Source organism: Pygoscelis adeliae, unplaced genomic scaffold, assembly GCF_000699105.1.
Source record: "Pygoscelis adeliae isolate BGI_AS28 unplaced genomic scaffold, ASM69910v1 Scaffold1000, whole genome shotgun sequence".
In the NCBI taxonomy this organism is placed as follows: Eukaryota; Metazoa; Chordata; class Aves; order Sphenisciformes; family Spheniscidae; genus Pygoscelis; species Pygoscelis adeliae.
In genome coordinates, this window is record NW_008823952.1 from 259,450 (window position 1) to 284,435 (window position 24,986).

Consider the following 24,986-nt stretch of genomic DNA (forward strand, 5'->3'; position numbering starts at 1 on the left):
CCCTACCCATAAAAATATAAAACTTCAGCATGAGCAGCTGTATAGCCTGAATGGAACCATTGCAAGTCGAAGAACAGAGGGGGGGAACTTCTGTTTTTTATTTTTTTTCCCCTAAGCACTTGAAATAAGCCAGTTGAAAAAAATGGACACAGCATCGTTTGATTTCTGTAAATGGATGTGGTTTACCTTAATCAGGTTATTCCTGTTTAAAATCCTTTGCAGCATTATGTCATATATTTCCTCTTTTAGACCATGTCTGCATTCAGCACAGAATTCATTTAAGTTATTTAAAAACTGGCACCAAAGACAGCTTCGAATCTGTAACTGATTTAAACCGTTTTACCTTGATCAGTTCCGAGCTAAATGTATCCCTTCATTTAGGATAATTTGGATTGAATCGTAAGATCCACACGAGGCTGTTGCTCAGGTTTAGAACTGCACTTCCTGGTAACCCCGTGCGGATGCGATGTAGCTCTTGCGTAAGTACAAAGGAAGAAATCAGGGAAGTTCAGGACAAAGACGACTCTTCTGTCGTGCCGATCTGCATGATTGGCCATGGTCATAAGCTTCATGGCTTCGTACCTCTTTGTCTTAAGCTATTGCCAAGCATCCTGGAGTTCTTTTGTTTTGAGAGTTGTACGTACATACGGCAAAACATGTCTTTGGCCCAAGAATATTGAATTGTTGTGCAAGCAGGGAGACGCAAGAGAGGTTCAGGACAGGCAAAATCAGACGGTATTTTAGCTGTGCTGAGCGTCAGACAGATCCAGCAGCCTTAGAGGTGAAGACTGAACTCTGTCGCTGTTCTGTTTTGTCACTGTAGAGCTGGAAGAGTCCCAGAGGAAGTGTCCCCCTTGCTGGTACAAATTTGCCAACACGTTCTTGATCTGGGAATGCCACCCGTACTGGATCAAGCTGAAGGAGATAGTGAACTTAATTGTCATGGATCCTTTTGTTGACTTGGCCATCACCATCTGTATTGTGCTGAACACTTTGTTCATGGCAATGGAGCACCATCCTATGACCCCAGAGTTTGAACACGTGCTCTCCGTAGGAAATCTGGTAAGATAGTAGTGGTAAATATTCGTTACAGATCTGCTCCTATGGGGACACATTGCTTGTTAATGTTGACTGAGACTGAAAGAACTGCCGTTCCAGACTCTAGCGGACACTGAGTGGTGTGAGCTTGCCCTCACTGCAGTCTGTGGCCACTCAGAGATGTTTGCTAAGGGTGCACTCCTCTGGTCAGAATTTGTTACTACTTAAAAATCCATCTGTTAATTCCTGGTATGCCTGGGTAGGTGAATGATACTTGTGCTGCCTCAGGGGAGAAAAGACTGTTGCCGACAAGCACATGGCATTGCGTAGACTGCATGTTTGAACTGGCGTGACAGATTGCATTGTTTGATATTTAGCCTGAAGATCAGAAGATGAACAAAAGCGAAACTTTGCCTGTTCTTTGTCTGTCTCTCTCCTCACCGCTCCAGGTTTTCACTGGAATTTTCACAGCAGAAATGTTCCTGAAGCTCATCGCCATGGATCCCTACTATTATTTCCAAGAAGGCTGGAACATCTTTGATGGATTTATTGTCTCCCTCAGTTTAATGGAACTGGGTCTAGCAGATGTGGAAGGACTTTCTGTGCTGCGATCTTTCCGATTGGTATTCCATATTCCAGTTCTTTTTGAATGCTACTATCTTGGAGCTCCTAGAAAACTTTTTACATAAGTAAAGGCGAAACCCACTTTTTTTTTTTGTTTTTGGGAGGACAGAGAGGGAATGGTGTCATTTTTGTGGTCTCTTCTTACTTCACAACTGCTGTTTATGAGATGTGAGCAACAGCTCATTGCATGTAGGCAGTGAAGGATGACTTGGGGAGGTATCTTGGTGCAGAGTACTTAATATGGATGGAGATGGGCCATGTTAGAATGTGCCTCATTTTATGTGGTCAAATTTGGTAGGTTGTATGTTGCAGTACAATAAAAGTGCTGAATACCTACAGCCTTCACGTGCTGTAACTTGTGCTGTCAGTGGTTAAGCTTTTGAAAATTAAATTATGAAAACCTCAAGGTTAGGTTTTTGGGAGCAGAGAACCACAACTGAGGTCGGATTTTCCAAGGAGCACGGTACTCCGAAGCTCCCGCTTATATCCAGCTTCAGAAAGTCTGTTTCCAAATGAGATTCTCTGGAAATTAAACTTTGATTGTGTGTTCTGGATATGCCAGGAAAACAAGTCCTTTTTTCCAGAGGAAGATGAGAGGCATTCAGGAAAGAAAAAGTAAATTTTTATGACACACGCTGCAAATAAGTCTCCTGAGTTCCTTAATGTTGCAAAGTTTGCAAAGCAAGATAGAAGCTCCACACTTTTCCTTTGTAAAAGGAGATCACCGTGTGGGGGGTAACTAAGTACAAAACACAAGATGCCAAATTCAAAGAGAAGTTAAGCATTCCCTACTCCCACTGACTTCAGTAGCATAAGCATGGGCAGATGTTTACGTAAAATACAAGACAGTTGATGTTTAGAAAGTTCTACCTGATTTTCCTCTTTGTTTAAGATGAAATTAAATTGTCATTTTTCTGTTTTGTTTTTTGGGTTTATTTTTTGTAGCTGAGAGTCTTCAAACTGGCCAAGTCCTGGCCCACTCTGAACATGCTGATAAAAATCATTGGTAACTCAGTGGGTGCTTTGGGGAACTTGACCTTGGTGCTAGCCATCATCGTGTTCATCTTTGCTGTGGTGGGCATGCAGCTCTTCGGCAAAAGCTACAAGGAGTGTGTCTGCAAGATCAATCCGGAGTGTGAGCTACCCCGCTGGCACATGCACGATTTCTTCCACTCCTTCCTTATTGTCTTCCGTGTGTTGTGTGGGGAATGGATTGAGACCATGTGGGATTGTATGGAAGTAGCAGGACAGGCCATGTGCTTGATTGTCTTCATGATGGTCATGGTCATCGGAAATTTAGTGGTCAGTAAATGGTTACTGATGGTCTTTATTGGTTGCCTCTGGGTGGGGTAGAACACGGGGAGACCACAGGACTAGGGAGTAATGATTTGTGAGTCTGTTCCAGCTCTGTTGGGGTCCTTCGTGGCCTTTGACATACGAACAGTCCTGTTGACTTTGGTAGCACAATATTAAGGATGTGCTTTGCTTGATTAGGGCCTTGAACAGTTGCCCATGAATAAAGCATCCAAGCACTTTGCAATAAAAGCTGGAAGTACGCAACCCTCGGTCAAAGGGGACAGACCCACACCTTGCCTGAGGGGGTAAAAGAAGCTTAAAAGAAGCAAAACCTGGCTTTTCAAATGCCAGGAGAGGACATAATTTGGTACACAGGGGAAGGTCCTGAAGTGTTAAAATCAGGTTGGAAGTTCCTTCTAAAATCTGCCCACTAGCTCAATCACGAGGTATAGTTGTGTGCAAGAAACGGCTGGTGAAATTGCACGGCCTGTTGTGTGGGAGGTTAGACTAGATCATGATGCTTCCTTCTGGTCTTAAATTTTATGAAGAAAAGTCTATGGAGGAAAATGTAAGCAAGTATGAAGTACTGTGAACAGTTGCATGTCTTCAAAGTAGGGTTGTGAGCTCTCTCTGAGAGGACTTGTCTCGCCAAGGGATTTTGACAAAATAAGTCTTGGGGACTATCACTAGGTGTGGGCAAGGAAATAGGGCTGGGAGCGATCACTCAAAATGCTTAGATCTGGCCCGTTTCCTTTGAGCCAGAGAGGGGACTAAACCGGTAACGCTAAATTTAAATCCCTCTCTTCAACATCTGCTGTCTGGATCCTGCAAGGGGCTCTATGTCAGGGACCCTTCTACCTGCACCCAACCCCCGTGACCCCGGCAGAGTTGTGTGCTGCGCAGGGCTCCCCCGTTCATGGAACGCGTTGCAGGATCAGTGTCTTGTTCCTTGAGTCCTGGGTACCTCAATAGGTCTGTGGGACACCAGAGCTGGCTCTCAGCGTGGTGTTTGGAGACTTAGCTCTGCAGCCCCTGTGAACGTCAGCAGGACTTGGGTGGCTAAATACTCATATTCAGCTCTGGAAATATAACCCTTGTGTGTCAGCTCTGCCAAGCGTGACCTCTTCTCTTTCAGGTGCTGAACCTGTTCTTAGCCTTGCTACTGAGCTCCTTCAGTGCAGACAACTTGGCAGCAACAGATGATGATGGGGAGATGAACAACCTGCAGATTTCTGTTATTCGCATCAAGAAGGGCATTGCCTGGACCAAGGCAAAAGTGCGTGAGTTCATGCAGGCTCATTTCAAGCAGAGAGAGGCGGATGAGGTCAAACCCTTGGATGAATTGTATGACAAGAAGGTGAACTGCATCGCTAACCATACAGGGGCTGATATCAACAGAGACATTGATTTTCAGAAGAATGGCAATGGCACGACGAGTGGAATTGGGAGCAGTGTGGAGAAGTACATAATAGATGAAGATCACATGTCCTTCATCAATAACCCCAATCTCACTGTCCGGGTACCTATTGCTGTAGGTGAATCAGATTTTGAAAATCTCAACACAGAAGATTTCAGCAGTGATACAGATCCTGATGGCAGCAAAGAGGTAGGAAGAAATGCCAAAAATTCAGTCTAGTCATTCGACCCTCGTGTGAGCACCTGGAAGCATCTTGGGAGGGAGAACTAGATAGTTCCAGCACAAAACTTCTGTTTATATTATGATGTTTTCTTTGCACTCGAGACAGACGTTTCTTGTGCTAGTTGCTCTATGGAGAGCCACAAATACTTATAAATATGTATTATATAAATACTTAATACTGTCTGTCCTGTTAACATGAGATGTAAGCTGGGTCAGGATCTTAATGAGGTGAAGTGAGGAAACAACTTCCGTTACACTAAATCTGGTGAACAAATCGCTGAGTCATCACGAAGTTTGGTATTTGTTGGGAACTAGTTACAGATTGGATTGGGTTTTATTTTGTGTTCAAGAAACTCGATGATACCAGCTCCTCTGAAGGTAGCACCATTGATATAAAGCCTGAAGTAGAAGAAGTCCCTGTGGAGGCACCGGAGGAGTATCTGGACCCGGATGCATGCTTCACAGAAGGTAAGCTGACTATCAGTGTAGGAAGAAGCCTCCGAGCTGTTTCGGGGACCTGTCTGCTGTGAGCTTACCTTAAGGTTAGGTCTCAGTCTGGATCAGGGCTGGCTGTCAGCTTATTTTGAGACCCTTCTTGGACTCTGCATCACGGGTGAACTAGTTTAGAAGAATTTGCAAGGTGAAGGCCTTGGAGATGTAGTTGCCAATCCAAGGATTTAGATGACCTATAGGTAGGGCAAGTTGATCGTTTGTACAGTTGATGTCTTGAGTACTTAGAAGCAGAAGAATCTGGCTTCTGGTCGAGTTTTTTTCCCTTCTGTCGCTGGCCTCAATGTCTTTCAGTAACTGATCCATTACAGGTATTCCCATGGCAAAGATATTTTAAATGGTTCAAGGTTATTTTATCAGCAAGTTTTCCATTCCTCTTCTGCCAAGCGCATGGATACCTCACCAAATATAACGAGCTTAATCTGTTCACGAATTGATGTTAATTCAGGTGTCCAGATACAGAAGTGGCGAAAGTGATCATAAAATCCTCAAGAAAGCAAGAGTTTTAACTGAAACCCAACATGTTTAGTATTGTTGGCATCAAAACTGCTACTAGACAATGACAATTTTATGTTCTTACATTATCTCATCTGTTACCTAAATGAATTTGGGCTCGTACTCCTTTGTGCACTATCCCCATTCCAGGTTGTATGCAGCGCTGTAAATGTTGTCAGGTCAATATTGAGGAAGGGCTGGGGAAGTCTTGGTGGACCCTGAGGAAGACTTGTTTTCTGATTGTGGAACATAACTGGTTTGAGACTTTCATCATCTTTATGATCCTACTGAGCAGTGGTGCTCTGGTGAGTAAAATACAGAAGTATGGGTAGCTTGGTTGTGTTAAGCTAGGGGACATTTAATTGGGAAGGCTGTATATAGGAAATTTGGTGAAAAAGCAAGCTGTGATGATTCTTACTTGGAAAACACCACAGCTCCGTTGTGGTAGGTACTGTACAAAAGCCTTTATTAATGGATTTTGTTTAGTTTAAATTAAGAATGAAGACTGAAAGCCTGCAAATCTGGATTCTGATCATAGCTTGACTAGAGACGTGAGGATTTGGGACAAAGCCTGTATCTGTCTCATTTTCACATTGCTGAACAAGAGTAATTATATTTGCCTTTCTTCACTTTCCTGTCTTTGCAGACCTTCTTGACCTTGTGGTGTTACATAGACACAAATAATCGCTGTATTTATTTGTTTTCACACAGCACACTGAGTGTTTAGTAGATAGGGTTATACAACAAACAGCTTCAAGCAGGCGTTACTCACGAGTTTTAGGACAGAAGCCCACAACAATTCGTATCCCACAGCAGTAGCCTGCTTTTCTTCACAGGCACGGCTTTCGTAGTAATTAGCAGTCTGATTGCCGATGAACTCAGCCCTTTTGGATGTGCTGAGCTGCAGAGGAAACCGGCCTGTGTGTGTTACTGTAGTGACACCAGTTGCTGCGCATTTAGATATAAAGGCTTGTACTCAGGTCCCTACAAGGCAGAGAAGTTCTGTGTTATTTATTCAGGACTTTCCTTTTTTGGGGGTTGTTTTTTTGGTTTGGTGTTGCAGTGTTGCAACTACTAGAGCAGATAAGGTGCAGTGTATAAGAAATGCAATGCCACTGCTCATCTCGGTATCGTTTGAATAAGCTTCTGGATAATGACATTGAACTATGGAATAAATCCGATATAATGACACGAGTACCTGGTTATTTCCCAGGCTTTTGAGGATATTTACATAGAACAGAGAAAAACCATCCGGACCATCCTGGAGTACGCGGACAAGGTCTTCACTTACATCTTCATCCTGGAGATGTTGCTGAAATGGTGTGCTTACGGATTTGTCAAGTTCTTCACTAACGCCTGGTGCTGGCTGGATTTCCTCATTGTGGCTGTATGTATCCTCTCCTCCTTATTTCTGGTTGGAAAAAAATGTTAGTTAGAAGAATGCTGGGGTAATGTCTTCTCCCGAGAAGTGTCCTAACTGAATCGTATATTTAATGAGGATTCAATCCCAGATATCTGTACGTTTCCAAAACGAGGATAAAACCCTTGAGCCCTTGGAGCATTGCTAGCGTTTCCTATGCAACTGTGGAATTTCTGCCCTGCAGGTCCTAATGAGCCTGCAGAGACCAAGGAGGGTTTTCCAGCCCTTGGCTCTTTTGCACCGCTGAAAATACTGTTTCTAAGAGGCCTGCCTGCGTGTTGAGCTCCTGGAAGGTGTTAACAGCGGGAGAACTTGTGCAGACATGGTATTCCTTGATGACACCCTCTTTCTGTAATCATTTTCTTGCATTATTAGCGATGGGGGGATGATGAGGCAGGCAAAATCTTCCCATCCTACCACCTAACGAGGTCTGTTGTTCTGAACATTGGATGCATATATTTGTGAAAATCTGAGTGCTTTGAAAGCTTATTATGCAAAATGAAGTTCAACATCATCCTCCTTCTGTTAAAAAGATCTAATGCCCAGGAGAGAAAAAGCAGGACCATATCAAACAACAGAGACAGCTCGTTGATAAGAGATCGTAGCATGAACAAGGGAGACGGTCGGTCTGGACAGATCAGCACATGATCGCCCTGGAATTCCCCTGCAGAACATCTTGGTAGGGAGAATAAATTTGAGAATTAAAAGAAGAAAGACAATAGAGAGAAGTGTTAGCAATAAGTTTGACTCTGAAGCATAGCAAGGGCATTTAAAATAAATGGAATTTATGCTGTCAAAAGTCGCAGAAAACTATGGAATTCAATAGGACTTGAAGTCCAAAGAATTGCAAAAAAAGGAACTTTAGAATCCCAAGTGCTTGGATTATTTTAAAATGTTTAATCACGTCCAGTTGTGAATCAGTGTCCTTAGTGAATGCCCCAAGAGCAAGCATAAAAAAAAGAAAATTTTTTTTCAAGCTTCTCATTTGGAACATTTTGAATATGATTCAGTTATGCCAAGTTGCTGTTCAGTGACATTATCACTCTGGAAATATTTCTGAGTAGGTGGAGGAACTATGCTTGGAATTCAGGGGCAGAAGTGACTCAAGATGTCTACGTTTCCTGTGGAAAACGGAATTTTTTTTTTTTTTAATTTAAAAAAAAAAAAAGTCCTCTCTGACACCCTCCACACCTTTCCTTTTAACACACATCTTGAAGTAGTAACTCTTCTTTTCTGAAAATAACGCTGTATCTCTTTCACTGCCTTAAGATGAAGTGCAAGTGCTAACACGGAAACCAATGCGAGATACCGTCTACTCTTCTGTACTGCTCTGAGGAGAGTGTTTCAGCAAATGAAACTCTTTGCGGTACTGTATTAAAAAGATGACCAGCAGCTGAGCACAAAAATAGCATCCACAGTCCTTGTGCTTCACGTTGTGAGTTGAATTCCAGCTGTTGGGAACAAGTGCAGTGCAGTTTAATTGACAGATGCGTTACAAGTTTCAGTTGCTTCCCAAGTTTCTGGCTGCTGGTGGAGTAAAGATAAGGAGCTTCCCAGTCAGGTAACACGCTTACAGGGCGTGAACAAGCGCATGTGTACAGGGAACCTGGATTCACAGCGCGTTAGGAGAAATTTCTCTTTTCACGTGGTATCGTAGACAGGAGAGTTGCGCATTTTTGTCTGCAAAAAATCTGCAATGTGAATTCGAGATGCCAAAATATTACTCGACAAAATCTCAGCTATGCTTCGTGTCCTGTGTCTGTTAAATCAGTTTTGTTTTGGTGGTTTTTTTTCAAATTTTCTAATCTGACGTAGACGGGGTTCGAGTGAAGTCAGGATGGCAGCCGTAACTAACAGCGAATAAGCCTTTGCATCATAACAACGCTCTTGAATGTTATTTTTCAGGTTTGATAGCATTGTCAAATAACCCTCCTCCTCTGATTCCCAAAGCTTGCTGGGTGTATTTGCGAAGACAAAGCCTTTTTCTGGGTAATAACGAAGGCTTCTGCTTTTCAGTCAATCTGGAATTCCTTTTGTCTGACATCGGTGCCTGCTGTGTCTTCTGTCGGAGTGTCCCGAGAGAATAATACTGAAAAGACCCCATGAAAGCTAAAACAGCCTTTCGACGTTTAACCGCCCTCGTGGTAGTTTCCTACCCGGGAGCGAGGCGTTACCCCAAGGGGAAGAAGCTCTAAAAGTGAGGATTCAGTGAAGCCCGTACCCCGTATTACATTTACGGGGTAAAACACTGTAGTTCTCTGTGTATGGACCTTATAGCCCCTACCTCCAGATCCCATCTGTATTTTGAAATTTGGGACCAGGACTTTAACGTACCGGTGTTGCTGTGGGCTTGGTCCTGTCCCGAGCAGGCTGATCACAAAGGCTTTGTTCTAAACCTTTGGGACACCCCTGGCATGTTTTTAATGAGTGTAATTTTAAAATCAGAAAACCACGTGGAAAAAACAAAGAGCCGTGTTGCCGTATATTATGGCCATTTATTTTGGGGCAGATATGAAGACAGAAAAAGCGTGAAGCACATGCACAAACAGTAAAATAAGAGGAAATCTCTAAGTTTTCCCACACGTTCATGCATTTGAAATCTGGTCCTGAAATTTCCCTGGAATGTGTGTGGAATAAGAATCATCCTTGTAATTAATTTCACTTTATTATCCTAATATCCCTTTTTTAAAAAAGTGATAAATAGGAAGTGTCCTATTCTGAGAATTAAGCTAAAAAATCCCCACCTGTTTTAGGAGGAGGTCTCATGTTTTTCCATTATTTGTTACTGTATATTGATGTCTCTTTTTTTTTCCTTAAAAAAGGTTGACATATCCATTCTTATCTGTGTCTGTAATGTGATACTAGCCAAAAATGGAAGATAGTGGGATGCTGATGAAATGGTGTCTGTAGATACTCTTTACATATGGCCAAGTCATGCCTGATCTAATCTAAAGAGTTTTCCGTTGGCTCGCGTGGGAAATGGACTGCTGCCCTAAACGCACGTGCCAGGTCACAAAGTAGATGGCCCCGCGCGTTCAGGCTTTTGGTAATACAGGGCTTAATCCTGCGGGACGCTGAGCTCCTCTCGGTATGGGTTGGTTAAGGATATTCAATAATTCACAAGTGTAGAGCCTAAATCTGATTCCAAGCTGCTAAGGAAAATAGGTTGTCTTTGTGGTTACGGTGTTGAAAAACGGATATAAGAAACCTGTCCCCAGCTGTGTCACAGCGTCAGCGTATGGGCCCGAGCGACCACGCAATGGCTGTACACCTCAGTTTGCCCGTCTGTCAGACGGACGTACCCATCCTCGTCTTCCCTCAGAGATGCTCACAAATGTCATTGCAACGTCAAGCAGGCAAAAAAAGTGCACGACAGTTGCTCTGTGTTACAAGCCGAAAAGACACACCCATCCGTGGGGGTTCAGGCAGTAGAAGTTGGAATCGGCCGCCTCAGCGCCGTGTGTGACGGGCTCAGCGCTCACGTTTTTCAGAATTACTTTGGCAGAAGCAAGCTCAGGCACACGTCCCGTCCCTGAAGGCCATTGCCACGGATGAGGCACCGCCACTCAGCGCGAGCACGGTGGCTTGCTGTACAAGTTGAGCGCGGTTTGTGCACTGTGTGTATTTATCTGTATTCTTTCTCATAGGTACCTTTAAAATTTGTCTGGCTTAAATTTAATGGGAGCCGCTGGGATCCTGCAGACAGTAAAGGGCGAGGGTAAGGTTTTTGTCATCGTTTGGGCTCTTCCTTCCGACAGACCCCTTCTCCGTCTGTGTGTCTCTGCCTCTCTCTCACTTATCTTTCCCCTATGTTCTTTTCTTATGCCTTTCTCAACCGCATTATTTCCTTCCAGGTCGTTTCAGTCAAGTGAAGTAGGCAGCTGGTGTCATGTCTTCGGTATTTATATGGGGGCCGCCCAGGCTGGCAGCCTGGGCTGGGCAATCAGTGCTAGGGGATTCATTCTAACAGTCTGGAACCTTTTTTTTCTTTTTCTTTTTCTTTTTCTTTTTTTCTTTCTTTTTTTCTTTCTTTCTTTCTTTTTTTTTTTTTCTATTTTCTGTGTTCGTCTCTTTAGTCAGCCTTATAGCTAATGCCCTGGGCTACTCGGAACTAGGTGCCATAAAGTCCCTTAGGACACTAAGAGCTTTGAGGCCTTTAAGAGCGTTGTCCCGATTTGAGGGGATGAGGGTAAGATGCCATTAGCAGCTGATCCTTCTGCATGCCTGTGGAGCGGTTTTTTTTAAGCATGCTAGAACTGATCAAAACTGGTGGAAAGAAAATTCCAGACAGAATCATGATGCAGCTGCTGACTCGATCACCTCTACCGTGGATGTCCCCTCACCCTGCCCACCGCTGCACCCTCCCCTCTTAAGAAAGGGAGATGCATTAAGCTGCCTCATACATTAATTACTGGCCCAAACCACATGCCATTTGTAGATGATGTTAACACTTGGCTGTTCTCATTTAGCCTGGCTTTTACCTCTAGCATCCGAGGGGGCTTCTCAGCTGTAACTTTTTTTATCTAGGGAGAATCACCAGGTGCAAAGAAGCAGAATTGGAACCACCACAGTGTCTCCAGCCCCTCTAGGTGTTGGCTGCTGGCGGAATTGGATTGAAAGACTATATCTGAGGGGTTTTTAAAAATGCAATCTGCCTGCAAGGGGGTAAAAGGCTGCTTCCTTTCTCGGATCACTCAGGCCTTCAGGAAGGGACTGGCGGGGAGCTCAGCTCTTTGAAAAAAAGGCTTTGGTTTAATTCCTCTTGTTGCACCTTGTTGTTCTCGGTCCAGTCTGGTGGTGACTGGAAGCCTTGTCTGATAGTGAAGCTTTTCCTTTCCACTCCCTCCCTTTTACCATGCTTTACGGTCCCCTGTCCTGTCACTGTGGAACTAGCAACGAAGCACAAGCAAAGCATTGAACTTAACAAGCTTTCCTCAAATTGTTAGACAGCACCACTGCCTTGGGGATTTGAAATTATTGCAGTGTCTCGTTACTTTGCCACTAATATTCTGTATTTTGGTGCTTTTTTTCCATTTGGGATTGAAATAGTCTTATAAGAACATGCAAAAAAAAAATTGTATGTTTCTGTTAAGCCAAGGGTATGATGTATTAATGGGTTTCCCAGTTGCTCTTAGACCAATAATGCAGGTCTTTTGTGCTAAATCCCAGTTAGCTCACAATTAGAGATATTGCAAGAGATAAAATTATGTTTTTTTAAAAAAAGGGAAGGGAGTAGCAGTCGCAGTTCTACTTCAGGGTCTGACTGGAGCAATTCCACCTGGAGCCTTCTGAACTCCTTTGAATTTGCTGTAGTGTAACTGAGCGCAAAATACAGCGCGAGCGGCAACGAGCTGATCAGGAGTCCGCAAATTCCGCAGGAAGTGATAGAAATAAATGATATCGTAACAAATCCAAGGAGGGTTGTTTCTTCCCTAATATGTTATCCTGCTATTATTTCTTTGTGTCCATTAGCTTAATTCTAAGCTTTATTCTATAATACAGGCACAAAGGATGAAAACTTTTCCATCGACGCAAAGCCAGAGCTTTTGCTGGGCTGGGTTCAGGTCCCACCTAAGAGTCAGTGATCACAAAGGAAAAGACCTAGCACTAAACCTGTAGATATTAAAAGCTATTTTTAAGCCGTGCTGGAGAGAAGCTGACATTTCTAATGCACAATCAGGAAATTCTCGTGCTTAAAGTGGGGGATTTTCACCACAGCAAAACTGATAGAGAGTTACGACTGCAGCCCTGTTAGTTACCTAAGCCCAATTATTTTTCCTTTGTTTTGACTTGAAGACAAGTGTTGCTGCCCCATACAACCAGAACAATTCTTCTGAGCCAGAGAATAGAGATTTGAAATGCCTTTGCAAAGGAAACATAAAATGTAGTTCTTTGCTTTTCTCTACTCCATAGTAATCTGCATTTTCAAGAGCTTGCTCTGCTCTTAAATTATTCAGGAGGTTTGACAGTAATGCTATGAAACGTGCATGCGTTTTTGTCAGTCTGCACACAAAAGCCATGTTCCTTCTCTCAGATCTTTTTGAACGCTGTATAAATTTAAGGTACTGTGAGTGACCATATTTCAGGAGGATACGACACTTTTTTCACTTCCTGTGATGGACTGGAATAAACCAGCATATTGGTATCTGAAGGATCTTAAACCAAGCAGGCGTACTGCTGTTGTGTTGGTGTTCAGCAGCAGAGCATCCTATTTGGATGAAGGGAGGATGAAAGCAAAGGCATTCTGGATAGAGCCTGTCTGGAGGGCCTGACTCTGACCTGCGTCTTTACACCCCGCTGCCTACACAGTGACCAATTCGTGACGTCATTTAACAGCTCTTGTAATGCTACTTACTGTCTAGATCACGGTTTCCTTCAATTTTCCTTCGTGCTTACTACGATGGGGGACAGGTGCTTGCTGCAGAGCTTGTCGCGTGCGTGGTGGTTGCGTCCAGCAAACAGATGATGCAGGAGGAGAGGGGACACTTGATGGTGGCCGGGAGCAGTTGTGGCTCAGGCGCTACTACTTGAGGACTCGCGAATCACCGTGTATCGAGAAGTCTTTCAAAACTAAGGCAGAGGGGTAAAAACAGTTTAGATTCTGTTCATCTATTAAAGGAATCTAAATTAGGAGATCATAATAAAAGATTTAATATCCTGCTGACCCAACTCTATTAAAAGCCTGATAGCTTACATTTTGTCATGTGTTGGCCAGGGATGCTTAGGGACACGGTGCTCCCAAACTCTGAAAGGCTAAAATTAGGAGACGGTGGAAGATACGAGCTCTGACAAAACCCGTTACCGCTTCCCGCTGTGTTTGCTGCAGTTTGGAGGAAGGAACATGGCTTTTCTGTCTTCTTGAGCCTGCATAGCTGCATGCTCAGCTGTCTGCCTGAGACAACATGATCGGCCTTGCTTAGTCACAAATACGATCTTGATGTTTACAGCGACTCACTGCTTAGTCTTAACAGAGCAATGCCGGCCTTGGTCCTGTCCCCACCGAAGTCGGTGCCACGCAGTTTGCCGGTGACCTCGGTGGGAGCAGGAGGCAGGCTTTGAAGTGGTAACAGCCTTGTTTGAAAGTGGGGAATGGCCGTAAGGGCCACTGGCTGATAAGATCCATCAAATCCATGAGCAAAAGTGTCCTCAAACTTGGCTCTGAGAAAATTTTAGCTAGGAGCCTGTTTGTTACTAAGAAAAGAGAGTCTGAGCCTCACTCAGTAATGCCCCCCTCTCCCTTTGGCAACTAAAATAATTTAAAATAATTGTTGTTTAACTAAAGAAGAAACAATCCAAAATCAAACCCAGTAAATCTAACAACCTGGCCTGTTTTACTTTAAAAACAGAGCTTCGGTAGGTGGCTTGTAAGCAGAATTTTTTACCGCTTGAAATAAGTTCACTGCCAACTTCTGCGTGGAGTAAACGCCACAGATCTGTCAGTGGCCTTACCTCCTATTCCCCCCCCAAAAACAGCTGTATTGATGCTTGCTGTTTCCTGCCTTGTGTTTTATACTGAAACTTTTTCCCACCCCTTCCAACACAGGTGGTTGTCAACGCCTTGGTTGGCGCTATCCCTTCCATTATGAATGTGTTGTTGGTCTGCCTTATCTTCTGGCTGATTTTCAGCATTATGGGGGTTAACCTGTTTGCCGGGAAATATCATTACTGCTTTAATGAAACAGCTGAGGAGCGCTTTGAAATAGATATTGTTAACAACAAGACAGACTGCGAAGCGCTGATGCCACCCAACTCCACTGAGATTCGATGGAAGAATGTGAAAATTAACTTTGACAACGTCGGGGCAGGATATCTGGCTCTTCTGCAAGTTGTAAGTTTTGCTTTCACCCTCTCCCCAGTAGTGGTAAATACAAGCTGCTTCTAATGCATTTTGACTGCTTCCCTCTCTCCATGAACTACAGCATCCCGTTAATCCCACTTGGGTTCGGGTCTGGAATAAAATTGCCATTTTATCTTTCATCCCTTTGCCTACTATGGGTCTCCCAGCACGGCAAGTGGCCCCAGCTCTACTCTTCAAAGAGTCGACCAAACCTTCCACGAGACAACAGTGTACCTGTTTAGATTAATTTATCATAGAATAGTTTGGGTTGGAAGGGACCTTCAAAGGTCATTCAGTTGAACCCCCCTGCAATGAGCAGGGACATCCCCAACCCCCAGGTCCTTCTCGGCAGGGCTGCTCTCCATCCCTTCATCCCCCCGCCTGTATTGATACCGGGGGTTGCCCCGACCCAGGTGCAGGACCCTGCACTTGGCCTCGTTGAACTGCGTGAGGTTCACACAGGCCCACTTCTCGAGCTTGATTCATTTCATTTAGCTTAAATGAAAAGAGAAATATTTAAGTAATATTAAAGTTCAGTATACAGGGCGATCAAGAGTGCCAGGGAATCCTTGACATAGCTGGCACAAATCAGACTTGTTCTTTTACTTTGGGTGAATTCTGTCTAAGACAACGTGTGTTTTCTTTGCTAGGCTACTTTCAAGGGCTGGATGGACATCATGTATGCAGCAGTAGATTCTAGAAAGGTAAAGTGCATGACCACAAACTCACCTCCCAATGTTTCACTCTGCTATTTTGCTTGGGTAAAATCAAGAGTAAAAAATGTAGAACTATGCTTATATTATGTATTTAACGCCGTGATTGTTTCATTTGCTCCGTTAGTGTGTTAAGTTAAAAGATGCTCAAGAAAATCCCGAAAAGGGCAGGGTTCCTCTGGCTGCTTTAGGGGCAGGGAAGCTCCTGCTGGAGGAGAAATACAGTGAAGAAAGGAATACAATGAAGTTATATATTTCATCATCAGAATAAATTATGGGGAGGAATTAGCCAGAAGGTCCTCCATGAACCTTGCATGGGAGCCCAAGTGTTGGTTTGAATCCAGTTTTGAAATCATGTCTGGGTTGGAGCTCTTTCTTCAGGCACTTTTCTTGTTCTTGCATGCTGGAATCGTGCAAGTACCATTACTTCCTTTTTGCTTTCTAATTTTTTTTTCCTTCTCATCTCTTGGTTTTATATGAAAAGATTTTTAAATGGATTTTCTTGTCCTATGCTGAACGCAGGGTTGGAAACCAGTAGTATGACTATGTTAGGACCGGGTAAAAAAAGTTCTTCTTTTTTTGATCAGCTGATGGTCTTACACATCCCTCTTCAAAAGAAAGAATGATGTCTTCACTTTGACAGTGCTTGTCATTAAAATGATCGTTTCCTTTGTGATTTGCAAATTACTATATATTTTATTGGCACTGACCTAATTTACAGTGAAAGTCAGTTTAAACTGTAGCATATTTGTGAAAATTAGATCACCAGCCTCCATACAATATACATGCATATACTTTTGCTTTACTTTAAACAGTGTGAGGACACGGTTTTTCCACATATAACTACAGCTTTATGAAGCATGACTGCCTTACATGGGAGTACTTGGACACATGACCAATCTCATTTTAAGTGTATTTGTATGACGTCTTTGAAATGTCATTTATTTCTCTTCTCACCTCCCATTCAGCAAGAAGAGCAACCCAAGTACGAGGACAACATTTACATGTACATATATTTTGTTATCTTCATTATCTTCGGCTCCTTTTTCACCCTGAACTTGTTCATTGGTGTCATCATTGACAACTTCAATCAACAAAAGAAAAAGATAAGTGATCTGCGTTTGCTGGTTAGTAGGGGAGCTGAGACCTGTTAGAGGAATGTTGAGACTTCAGGCTGATGGGTTTTTCTGCAAAATAAAGGCCAAGGACCTTCAGTCTGGGGCACAAGCACCCCCCCTCAGAGCTGTGGGCTGCAGAACCACTGTGACTCTTCGTGCATCGCTCCCTGCCCAGCCCCAGGGAGACTGGCCGAACAGGCTCAGGGAGAACAAGAGGCAGCCCAAAGCTTTATGTAAAACTCTAGCCAGATGCGACATTTTCCCCAGACTACATTTTCATGCATTTCTGGGTTTTTTTTTTACCTTGACTAAAACATACAGACTGGAAGTAAGATGTCTTCCTTGCCCCTCCCTCCCTCTCTCATATGCTGCTTTTCTTCTCTGTAAGTCAAGCTGAGGGTTTGCACGTATGCAGTACCTGCTAAATGGCCTGACACCTCTGCTACCTGTTTGTCACAAATGAGATAGAGGGGATGGGGAAGGATGTAGTGCAGTAAAACAGGTTATTCATAGGAAAAACACTCAGTTTTCTTTAAAGGAAAATCAGCACGCCTTGGGTATTAGTGTAAGTTATTTCTGTCTAAAATAGCTGCCACCAACTTCCCATATGGCAGGTATCCTCATGACTTAGCTAGGATGTTATTCCTTTCCCTTCTGGTTATGAGCTGATTGTAACCAGTTTTCCTTTTGCCCCTTTACTTTGGAGGTCAAGATATTTTCATGACAGAAGAACAAAAGAAGTACTATAACGCCATGAAAAAACTGGGCTCAAAGAAGCCTCAAAAACCTATTCCCCGACCTCTGGTGAGTATGTTATAAAGGGAACTGAAGGAAAAAACCCGCAGAGTAGACTTTCAAAGGAGCTTCGGCTCCAAGAGCATCCTTTGTTCTAACTCAAGCTGGACTCCACATCATCATGTTCTTGTCATTATAATTCAGGTACCACCTGAGAAAGGTTCAAGTGCTACAGCTGTGGTTGATGTTAATCAGTTGGCTCACTTGAATCAACAAAACAATCTGAAAGGCCTGTCTGGCTGAGAGGCCATAGATGGAGAGTAGGAGGCCTCCTGGCATTAGTGAGTGGGGTCCTGGACGATTAGACAGCCTTGTGGGTTGCATTGATCGAGACCTGAGCACATTTCCCGGCTTTCTGAAAGGCTTTGCATGTGGTATTGGGTGAGTCCCTTAGATACTGCTGTGGATAAGGCATCCCGCTGCTCTGCCTGCTGCTGGAACTAGGCTGCTGCCAGGATGCAAGAGAGGTAGTTGAAATCTAGTTCAAGTACCCTGCAGTCAGTCACCACTGCAAGGTAGACCTGGCTGCTTTCTCCAGTTGTGAATGGAAGTGCATCGCCCTGCCTTTGGCCTCAACAAAGAGGAAGATATGCTGGTAACAGGGTTTTGCGGTAGCATGTTTGGGGTATAAATAATAGCATTTTCCTACCTTTCCCATAAACAGGTTGAATTGTGGCTAGAGTTTGCCTTGAAAGCTTCCTAAGATACTGAAAAAAACTATGTCCTCATCCCTGTTTCCACCAACAGTGAAATAGTTTGTGGACTAACGGTAGATTTGTGTTCAAACTTGTTTGGTTCATTGTCTCTCTCCTGTTGCACAGAACCGCATTCAAGGAGCTGTCTTTGACTTTGTCACCCAGCAAGCATTTGATATAGTCATCATGATGCTCATTTGCCTCAACATGGTGACCATGATGGTGGAGACAGACACACAAAGCAAGCAGATGGAGGACATCCTTTACTGGATCAACCTGGTGTTTGTCATCTTCTTCACCTGTGAGTGTGTGCTGAAGATGTTCGCCTTGCGGCACTATTATTTCACCATCGGGTGGAACATTTTTGACTTCGTGGTTGTGATTCTGTCCATCGTGGGTAAGTGCGACACCAGTTAGGTAGAGGTGTGCGAGTGCTGGGCTGTCTTGGTGTTTGCAGAGTGGAGCACATCCTTGTCTTTGAAGGGGATATATAGGTACCAGGACTTCTGGGTTCTCTTTTTAGCCTGGTGAAGAAACTGTGGCAGAATTTGGCAGCTTGAAGTCCTGACTAATGGACCCTCCTCCCTCTGTTCTGGCATTCATTTCCAGTTGGATGGAGTAAAACACTTGACAATTACTCTCCCTGGCTTTAAAAACAGAAATTTTACTCACCTCATTAAAATGTTATAATGCTTGCTAACCACTGAAAATAGCATTGCAGTGCTTCCTACATCAGCATGTGATTTGCAGTCTTGTTTTGAGTTTGGTTGAATGTTGAATCAACCAGTTTCCTCCAACAGGTTTTTGGTTTTTAGCGGCTTATCTGTAAAATATGCATAACCTCACAAATACAACGGGGTCACTCAAAAAGCTTGGCTGGATGCAGCTCTGCCCAGGCATGCTGACAAAACACCAACATTTAGAGACTGTCCTGCAGTATAAAACTCAGATCCAGGTTTGTCTGCTGCTAGAAATAAGATTTATCTCGCATATCTTTAGCACCTTCAAAATAGAGTCCATAACCTGACTCCCACGGCAGAGTTAGGCACCAAGAGCTAGACACCTCCAAGAAACAACTCATCCATCCTTATCCAGGTGGAACGAATCACTGCAGCTGTACCTCTCTCCCTCTCCATTTAGGAGAACTACTTAGGGAGCCGGAGCAGCTAGCTAAGGCTTAGCTGCCTGAAGGCGAGGCCTCTTAATCGCAGACCCCCTTTGAAAATCTGACCAAGGTGTTTGGTGTTCCCAGTCCCTTGACTAGGTTCAGAAGCAGCAGCAGACTGCACGTCTCCATTGTCATACTTGTCCCTTTTCTTCTTTAGGAATGTTCCTGGCTGAAATCATTGAGAAGTATTTTGTGTCGCCCACTCTCTTCCGAGTCATCCGACTGGCTCGCATTGGACGTATCCTGCGTTTGATCAAAGGAGCCAAAGGAATCCGCACCTTGCTTTTTGCCTTAATGATGTCCTTGCCTGCCTTGTTCAACATTGGCCTCTTGCTGTTCTTGGTCATGTTCATCTTCTCCATCTTCGGCATGTCAAACTTTGCCTACGTCAAGCATGAGGCTGGCATAGATGATATGTTCAACTTTGAGACCTTTGGCAACAGCATGATCTGCTTGTTCCAGATCACCACATCAGCTGGTTGGGATGGCCTGCTGCTGCCAATCCTAAACCGGCCTCCAGACTGCGACCTAGACAAGGAGCACCCTGGGAGTGGTTTTAAGGGGGATTGTGGGAACCCTTCGGTGGGGATATTTTTCTTTGTGAGTTATATCATCATCTCCTTCCTGATCGTGGTCAACATGTACATTGCCATCATCCTGGAGAACTTCAGCGTGGCGACAGAGGAGAGTGCGGATCCACTAAGTGAGGACGACTTTGAGACCTTCTACGAGATCTGGGAGAAATTCGACCCCGATGCCACACAGTTCATAGAGTACAGCAAGCTCGCAGACTTTGCTGATGCTTTGGAACATCCTCTCCGCGTCCCAAAACCCAACACCATTGAACTCATCGCCATGGACCTGCCTATGGTAAGTGGAGACAGGATCCACTGTTTAGACATCCTGTTTGCCTTCACCAAACGTGTCCTGGGGGACAGTGGAGAGCTGGATATACTGAGACAACAGATGGAGGAAAGATTCGTGGCATCCAACCCTTCCAAAGTGTCTTATGAGCCTATCACAACTACGCTCCGGCGCAAGCAGGAAGAAGTTTCGGCGGTGGTTATCCAGAGGGCTTACAGGGCTCGTTTAGCAAGACGGGGCTTTATCAGCCGAAGGCCTGTCTCCACAAAACTGGAAAACGGAGGAGCAAACAGGGAGAAAAAAGAAGGCACCCCGTCTACTGCGTCTCTCCCGTCATACGACAGTGTTACCAAACCCGAGAAGGAGAAACAGCAACGGGCGGAGGAAGGAAGACGAGAAAGAGCGAAAAGACAAAAAGACGTCAGGGAATCCAAGTGTTGAAACAAAATAATAGAATTGTACAAATTAAAATATTTGCAAGCGAAAAGATTGTTTACAAACTTCCTGACATATATCAATACAGAACAGCTGTGGAGACACTTACCTGAAGATCTTATACCAAACATAGTCTGCTTACTGTGTGACAGCGTTGCATCTAAAGCAGTGACCTACCACCTGTTTAAAGGACCCTTGTAAACAAACATTTAAACACAAAAAAGGAAAAAAAATGGATTTTCTATTGTTTGGGCAGGTGGATACTGCATGTTCCACATCAGTCAATGCAACTTAGGAGAAACAAGCAAAATAAAACACACACACACACAGAAACAAAACCTGCTGCTGGGATTCATATATTTTCCAAAGCAGCCAAAAATGGATTTTATTTTCCCATTTTGTTGATTATTATTGACAGAAAACCCAGAAGTCACATTGTTAAAGGGTTTGTTCATGCAAAACTAGATTTGCATTTAGTTAAGCAGCAAAAAAAAGGAAAAAAAAAAAAAAGAAAAACAGAAAAAAGTTAAAACAAGTAAAACAAAAAAAGGAAAAAAGAAACAAACCACCCATTTAGCCCATGCCATTTAATTGTCATAGTTTATTTGATATTTATTATCTGCATTCTACTTTCTACATGGGCTTTACTTGGTTTGGGAGATGGGGTAATCGGGTACCTTCAGCCTGGAGACAGCTCAGGCTGATTCCCCCCAAAAAAAGTGCTCGTTCAATGCATAGAAGCGATTTGCATGATGGCATGCCGTGACCAGGAACCATGCATGAGGAACCATTAAACCACAAGACACTCAATAATCTGTCCACAGCAGTGTGTTAAGCCATAAATTCGAGGCACTCCACTGACTACCGCTCACCGTATTTGGAGGTAACCTTTAACAATAACCGTGCCCTTCACCGGCACTTCCCAGTTCTTAGCGATCTTTCATAGACCCGCCAGTAGGAGAAAAAAACCAAAAACAACAAAAAAGAAACAAGCAGATGAAATAATTGTGTGTGTATGTTTAACAACTTGTCTTTTTTTTTTTTTCCATACAGCCATCTTTTTGCACACTGAAATATAACAAAACTAAATGCTGCTCTGGACCTCATCCGAGGGGAGGTGATAAAAACTGAGAATGGCTTGTTATACTCTGTCACTGTAAAACCAAAATCTAGGGCTTAAATACCGGTCAGTAAGTTCATTTGTATCCTGCAATATTTATCATTAATATTAATTATTATTCAGCCTCCATCCTGCAGCGTAGACACTTTTTTTTTTTTTGGTAGAGATAAATGCTAAAAAAAAAGTAGCGTGTTATCTCTACCGGTAGAAAGTCGGGGAGCTCACCCAAAGCGATCCCGCTAGCGGGTCTGGGGGACGGGGACGTGACTCACAGCGTTCCGTTCTCCCGTGGCCATCGGGATTCCGGCTCCGGGTGGGATGCTGAGGCGCGGGTGGCTTTCTGAAACCCTGAGCCCTTCCTCCCTTGGTGGTACCAGTCTTTGCAGCTCTGCGCTTCCCTGCTGCGTGGGTTTTCTCGCTTCTGTAGCCACGAGGGTTTTTAACAAGACGCGGCACAGGACTGGCCCCGTCCCGGGGTGCAGGGTGGAGAGCCGGCTGGCGGGTGCTTTCACATCCTTCCCATTTCTTACACTTTCATAGAGTGGCGACTAAAACGGCCCCGCAGGTTGGGTAGGAATCAGAGCTACCTCTTGCCTAGTCTTCTCGCTGCAGCAGTAAATAATGCCACAGAAACATCGTGAGCCAAGTCCCAACGTTCCTTCTTCTCAATGACCAGACTCAGACATCCCCAGCTCCTGTTTCGTGGTGTCCTCATGACCAAGCCAGCTCTCAGCCACTGCTCTGGTTGAGATGTTTTTCTTCAGGGCCAGCGTGGGTCTTCTTACAGGGTAGGACAGCACCGCCGCGGCACGGGTGCTTTGCCGCCGGCAGTTGGAAGGAGAAGCGAGGGGTCGGTGCTGCCGCTCGCCTCGACCGGGAGGCGCTGAGGTTAAGGTGTGGGCGTTTGAATGCGGACCAAATTAAGGGTACCCAGAATAGCGGAAAAAAAAAAACAAACCAAGACAGCAGAACTTGATGGCAGGATGAATCTCGGTTTGCATAATCTCACAACCCAGAAAATTACAGGAGTCACTTAAAAAACCAAACCCAAGCAGGAAGCCATCCGGCCGCCATCTGCGCCGAGTCCGGCGTCCTCGACGCGCAGCCTAGCCATCGCCATGTCAGTGGAGCAGTTCTGCTGCACCCAGGAACACAGCAAGGAACCTTTTCTATCCTGTCAGCTCTTGCCCCAGTTGCTCCTAGGATATGATGTACAATAACAGAGGAAAACTACATACATATGTACAGGCTACATTGTAAACAGCACAAAAAAAAAAGAAAAAATAGCTGAAAAGTGTGGTTGAACTTTTTAAGAGAATATTATAAATACTGTAATATATCATTTTATTTTATCGGCATGCCTTTTTGTAAATACAAAGAACTACAAAAATAATAGAATGGCTTCTGGCTTATGCCATTGTCCATGTTTATTTTTATTTTTTTAATATTTTTCTGTTTTCCTTAGACTTTAGATAGCCAGTAAACATCCCCCAAAGGAAAAAAAAAAAAAAAGACAAACAAAACCCTACCCCCCCCCAAACTACATTTTAAAAAAAGCTTTATTGCAAATGATATTTGCAACAGCAAAAGTATCTATTTTTGGGGTTCCAACATGCAATAAGTTGACCACTTCTATGCAAGATTTGGCTAAACTTCATAATTGTTCTTAAGCTGGGCTATTGACTCGTAGGTGAAGCTTGGTGCGTTTAGCGTTCGTGCTGGCAATTTCATTAAGCTACTCAATTACTTTACAATGAGAAGTCCCTTCAAACGATGTGTATATATATTTATTTTTTTAACCTTAGATCTGTATGAAATGCAAGAGGCCGGTGGTATTGTCACTCAGCATTGCTGAGAAAGAACAGGAACGGATGGTTTCTTCAACTGTTCGTTGGCTGGAGTCAGTCCTTCTGCTCAAAGAACAGTTTCAGGGAACGATGTGTATATATATTTATTTTTTTAACCTTAGATCTGTATGAAATGCAAGAGGCCGGTGGTATTGTCACTCAGCATTGCTGAGAAAGAACAGGAACGGATGGTTTCTTCAACTGTTCGTTGGCTGGAGTCAGTCCTTCTGCTCAAAGAACAGTTTCAGGGTTTTTTTTTGTTTGTTTGTTTGTTTTTCTCTCTCGGTTTCCTCCCCAGGGCAGATATTTCCATCAGCCGCAGCTCGCGGGTGCTGACAGTAACGGCTCTGCATTTCTGTACGTCTTCACTGAGGGAAGCCCAGGAAAAACTGCAACAAGTAGCTCTCTTCCCTCCCCCGCTTACAAAATCCTCCCTTTTGGGTTAATTTGTGACTTCAAAGAGCAGAGGGGAAGGGCGATAAAGAAATACCAATTCAAGCTGCTTTATTCACTTTTCCTGTTCACCTTTTTTTAAAATATAGAAGCCAATGTTGAACAAAACAAATTAAAATAAAACCATGATGTTACATAGAGGCCACACCCGAGTTTGAATTATTTAATTTTCCGCCGCAAAAAATAATAAAAAAAAATGTTAAAGCTGTACAAGATCAATAGTGAAGATTAGTGTATTAGAAATTGCATGGTGGCTCATAATGATCTTACCCAACATGATTAACAATTACGTTACTATAAGCCAAAAGAAAATAAAATAAATGTTACCCTTTTCACTGTACAAGGTAAGGTTGTCTTGGTGTCCCAATTATTTGACTGGTTGCATTCTCCTTCCCCTCCACCTCCTCCATACTTCTTTCAAGGCTGTTTTAGCGTGGTTTTATCTAAAGCATGCAGAAGAGAGCAGAGTAAGTTGCAGGAGAAGCTGTTGGAAGGGAGTTTGGTGTGGTGTTTGGTGTTGGGGCTCCACGGGTGCCTGGAGGACACGGCTCAGCCTTGCTCTCCGTCCTGAGCTGCCCGCGCTGGGTCCGTGGGGACCGATGCTGTCGGGGGGTCAGTGTCTGCGGGGGGCTCCTGTCTCTGGGGCAGGTAGGTGCCCTTTGGCAGGTCGAGCGGGACCTGCAGCAGCGTGACCCGGACCACGTCCCTTGCTCCACGCACAAAGGACGGCTCTGCTGCTGCTGCCCGCGTTGGACCTGCTCTGGCGAGGGAGGACTTCGCTCTGCGGTGCTTAACCCTGCAACCCCTATCACTTGCACTAAAAGTCACTTAAAAAGACGAGCCAAAGCAGATCTAGAGTCGCCAGCGAGCTGTTCCCCAGCAGCCGCCTGCCCTTGGCCATGCAACGTCAGGGCAGGGT

The 24,986-nt window shown here is 44.1% G+C and overlaps 1 protein-coding gene across 1 annotated transcript in view; it reads left to right on the top strand.

The window, feature by feature from the left end:
- The window catches only part of SCN8A (sodium channel, voltage gated, type VIII, alpha subunit), a 36,771-nt gene extending 15,827 nt beyond the window's left edge, over window positions 1-20,944 (top strand). The window contains 15 exon segments of the mRNA XM_009321381.1: window positions 824-1,062; window positions 1,488-1,661; window positions 2,608-2,964; window positions 4,094-4,564; window positions 4,948-5,065; window positions 5,753-5,907; window positions 6,816-6,993; window positions 7,758-7,763; window positions 11,099-11,211; window positions 14,566-14,850; window positions 15,510-15,563; window positions 16,541-16,678; window positions 17,390-17,494; window positions 18,307-18,577; window positions 19,506-20,944. Coding sequence (XP_009319656.1) covers window positions 824-1,062; window positions 1,488-1,661; window positions 2,608-2,964; window positions 4,094-4,564; window positions 4,948-5,065; window positions 5,753-5,907; window positions 6,816-6,993; window positions 7,758-7,763; window positions 11,099-11,211; window positions 14,566-14,850; window positions 15,510-15,563; window positions 16,541-16,678; window positions 17,390-17,494; window positions 18,307-18,577; window positions 19,506-20,653 — 3,812 coding nt within the window. The 3' untranslated portion in view covers window positions 20,654-20,944.
- The last annotated feature ends 4,042 nt before the right edge of the window (window positions 20,945-24,986 follow it).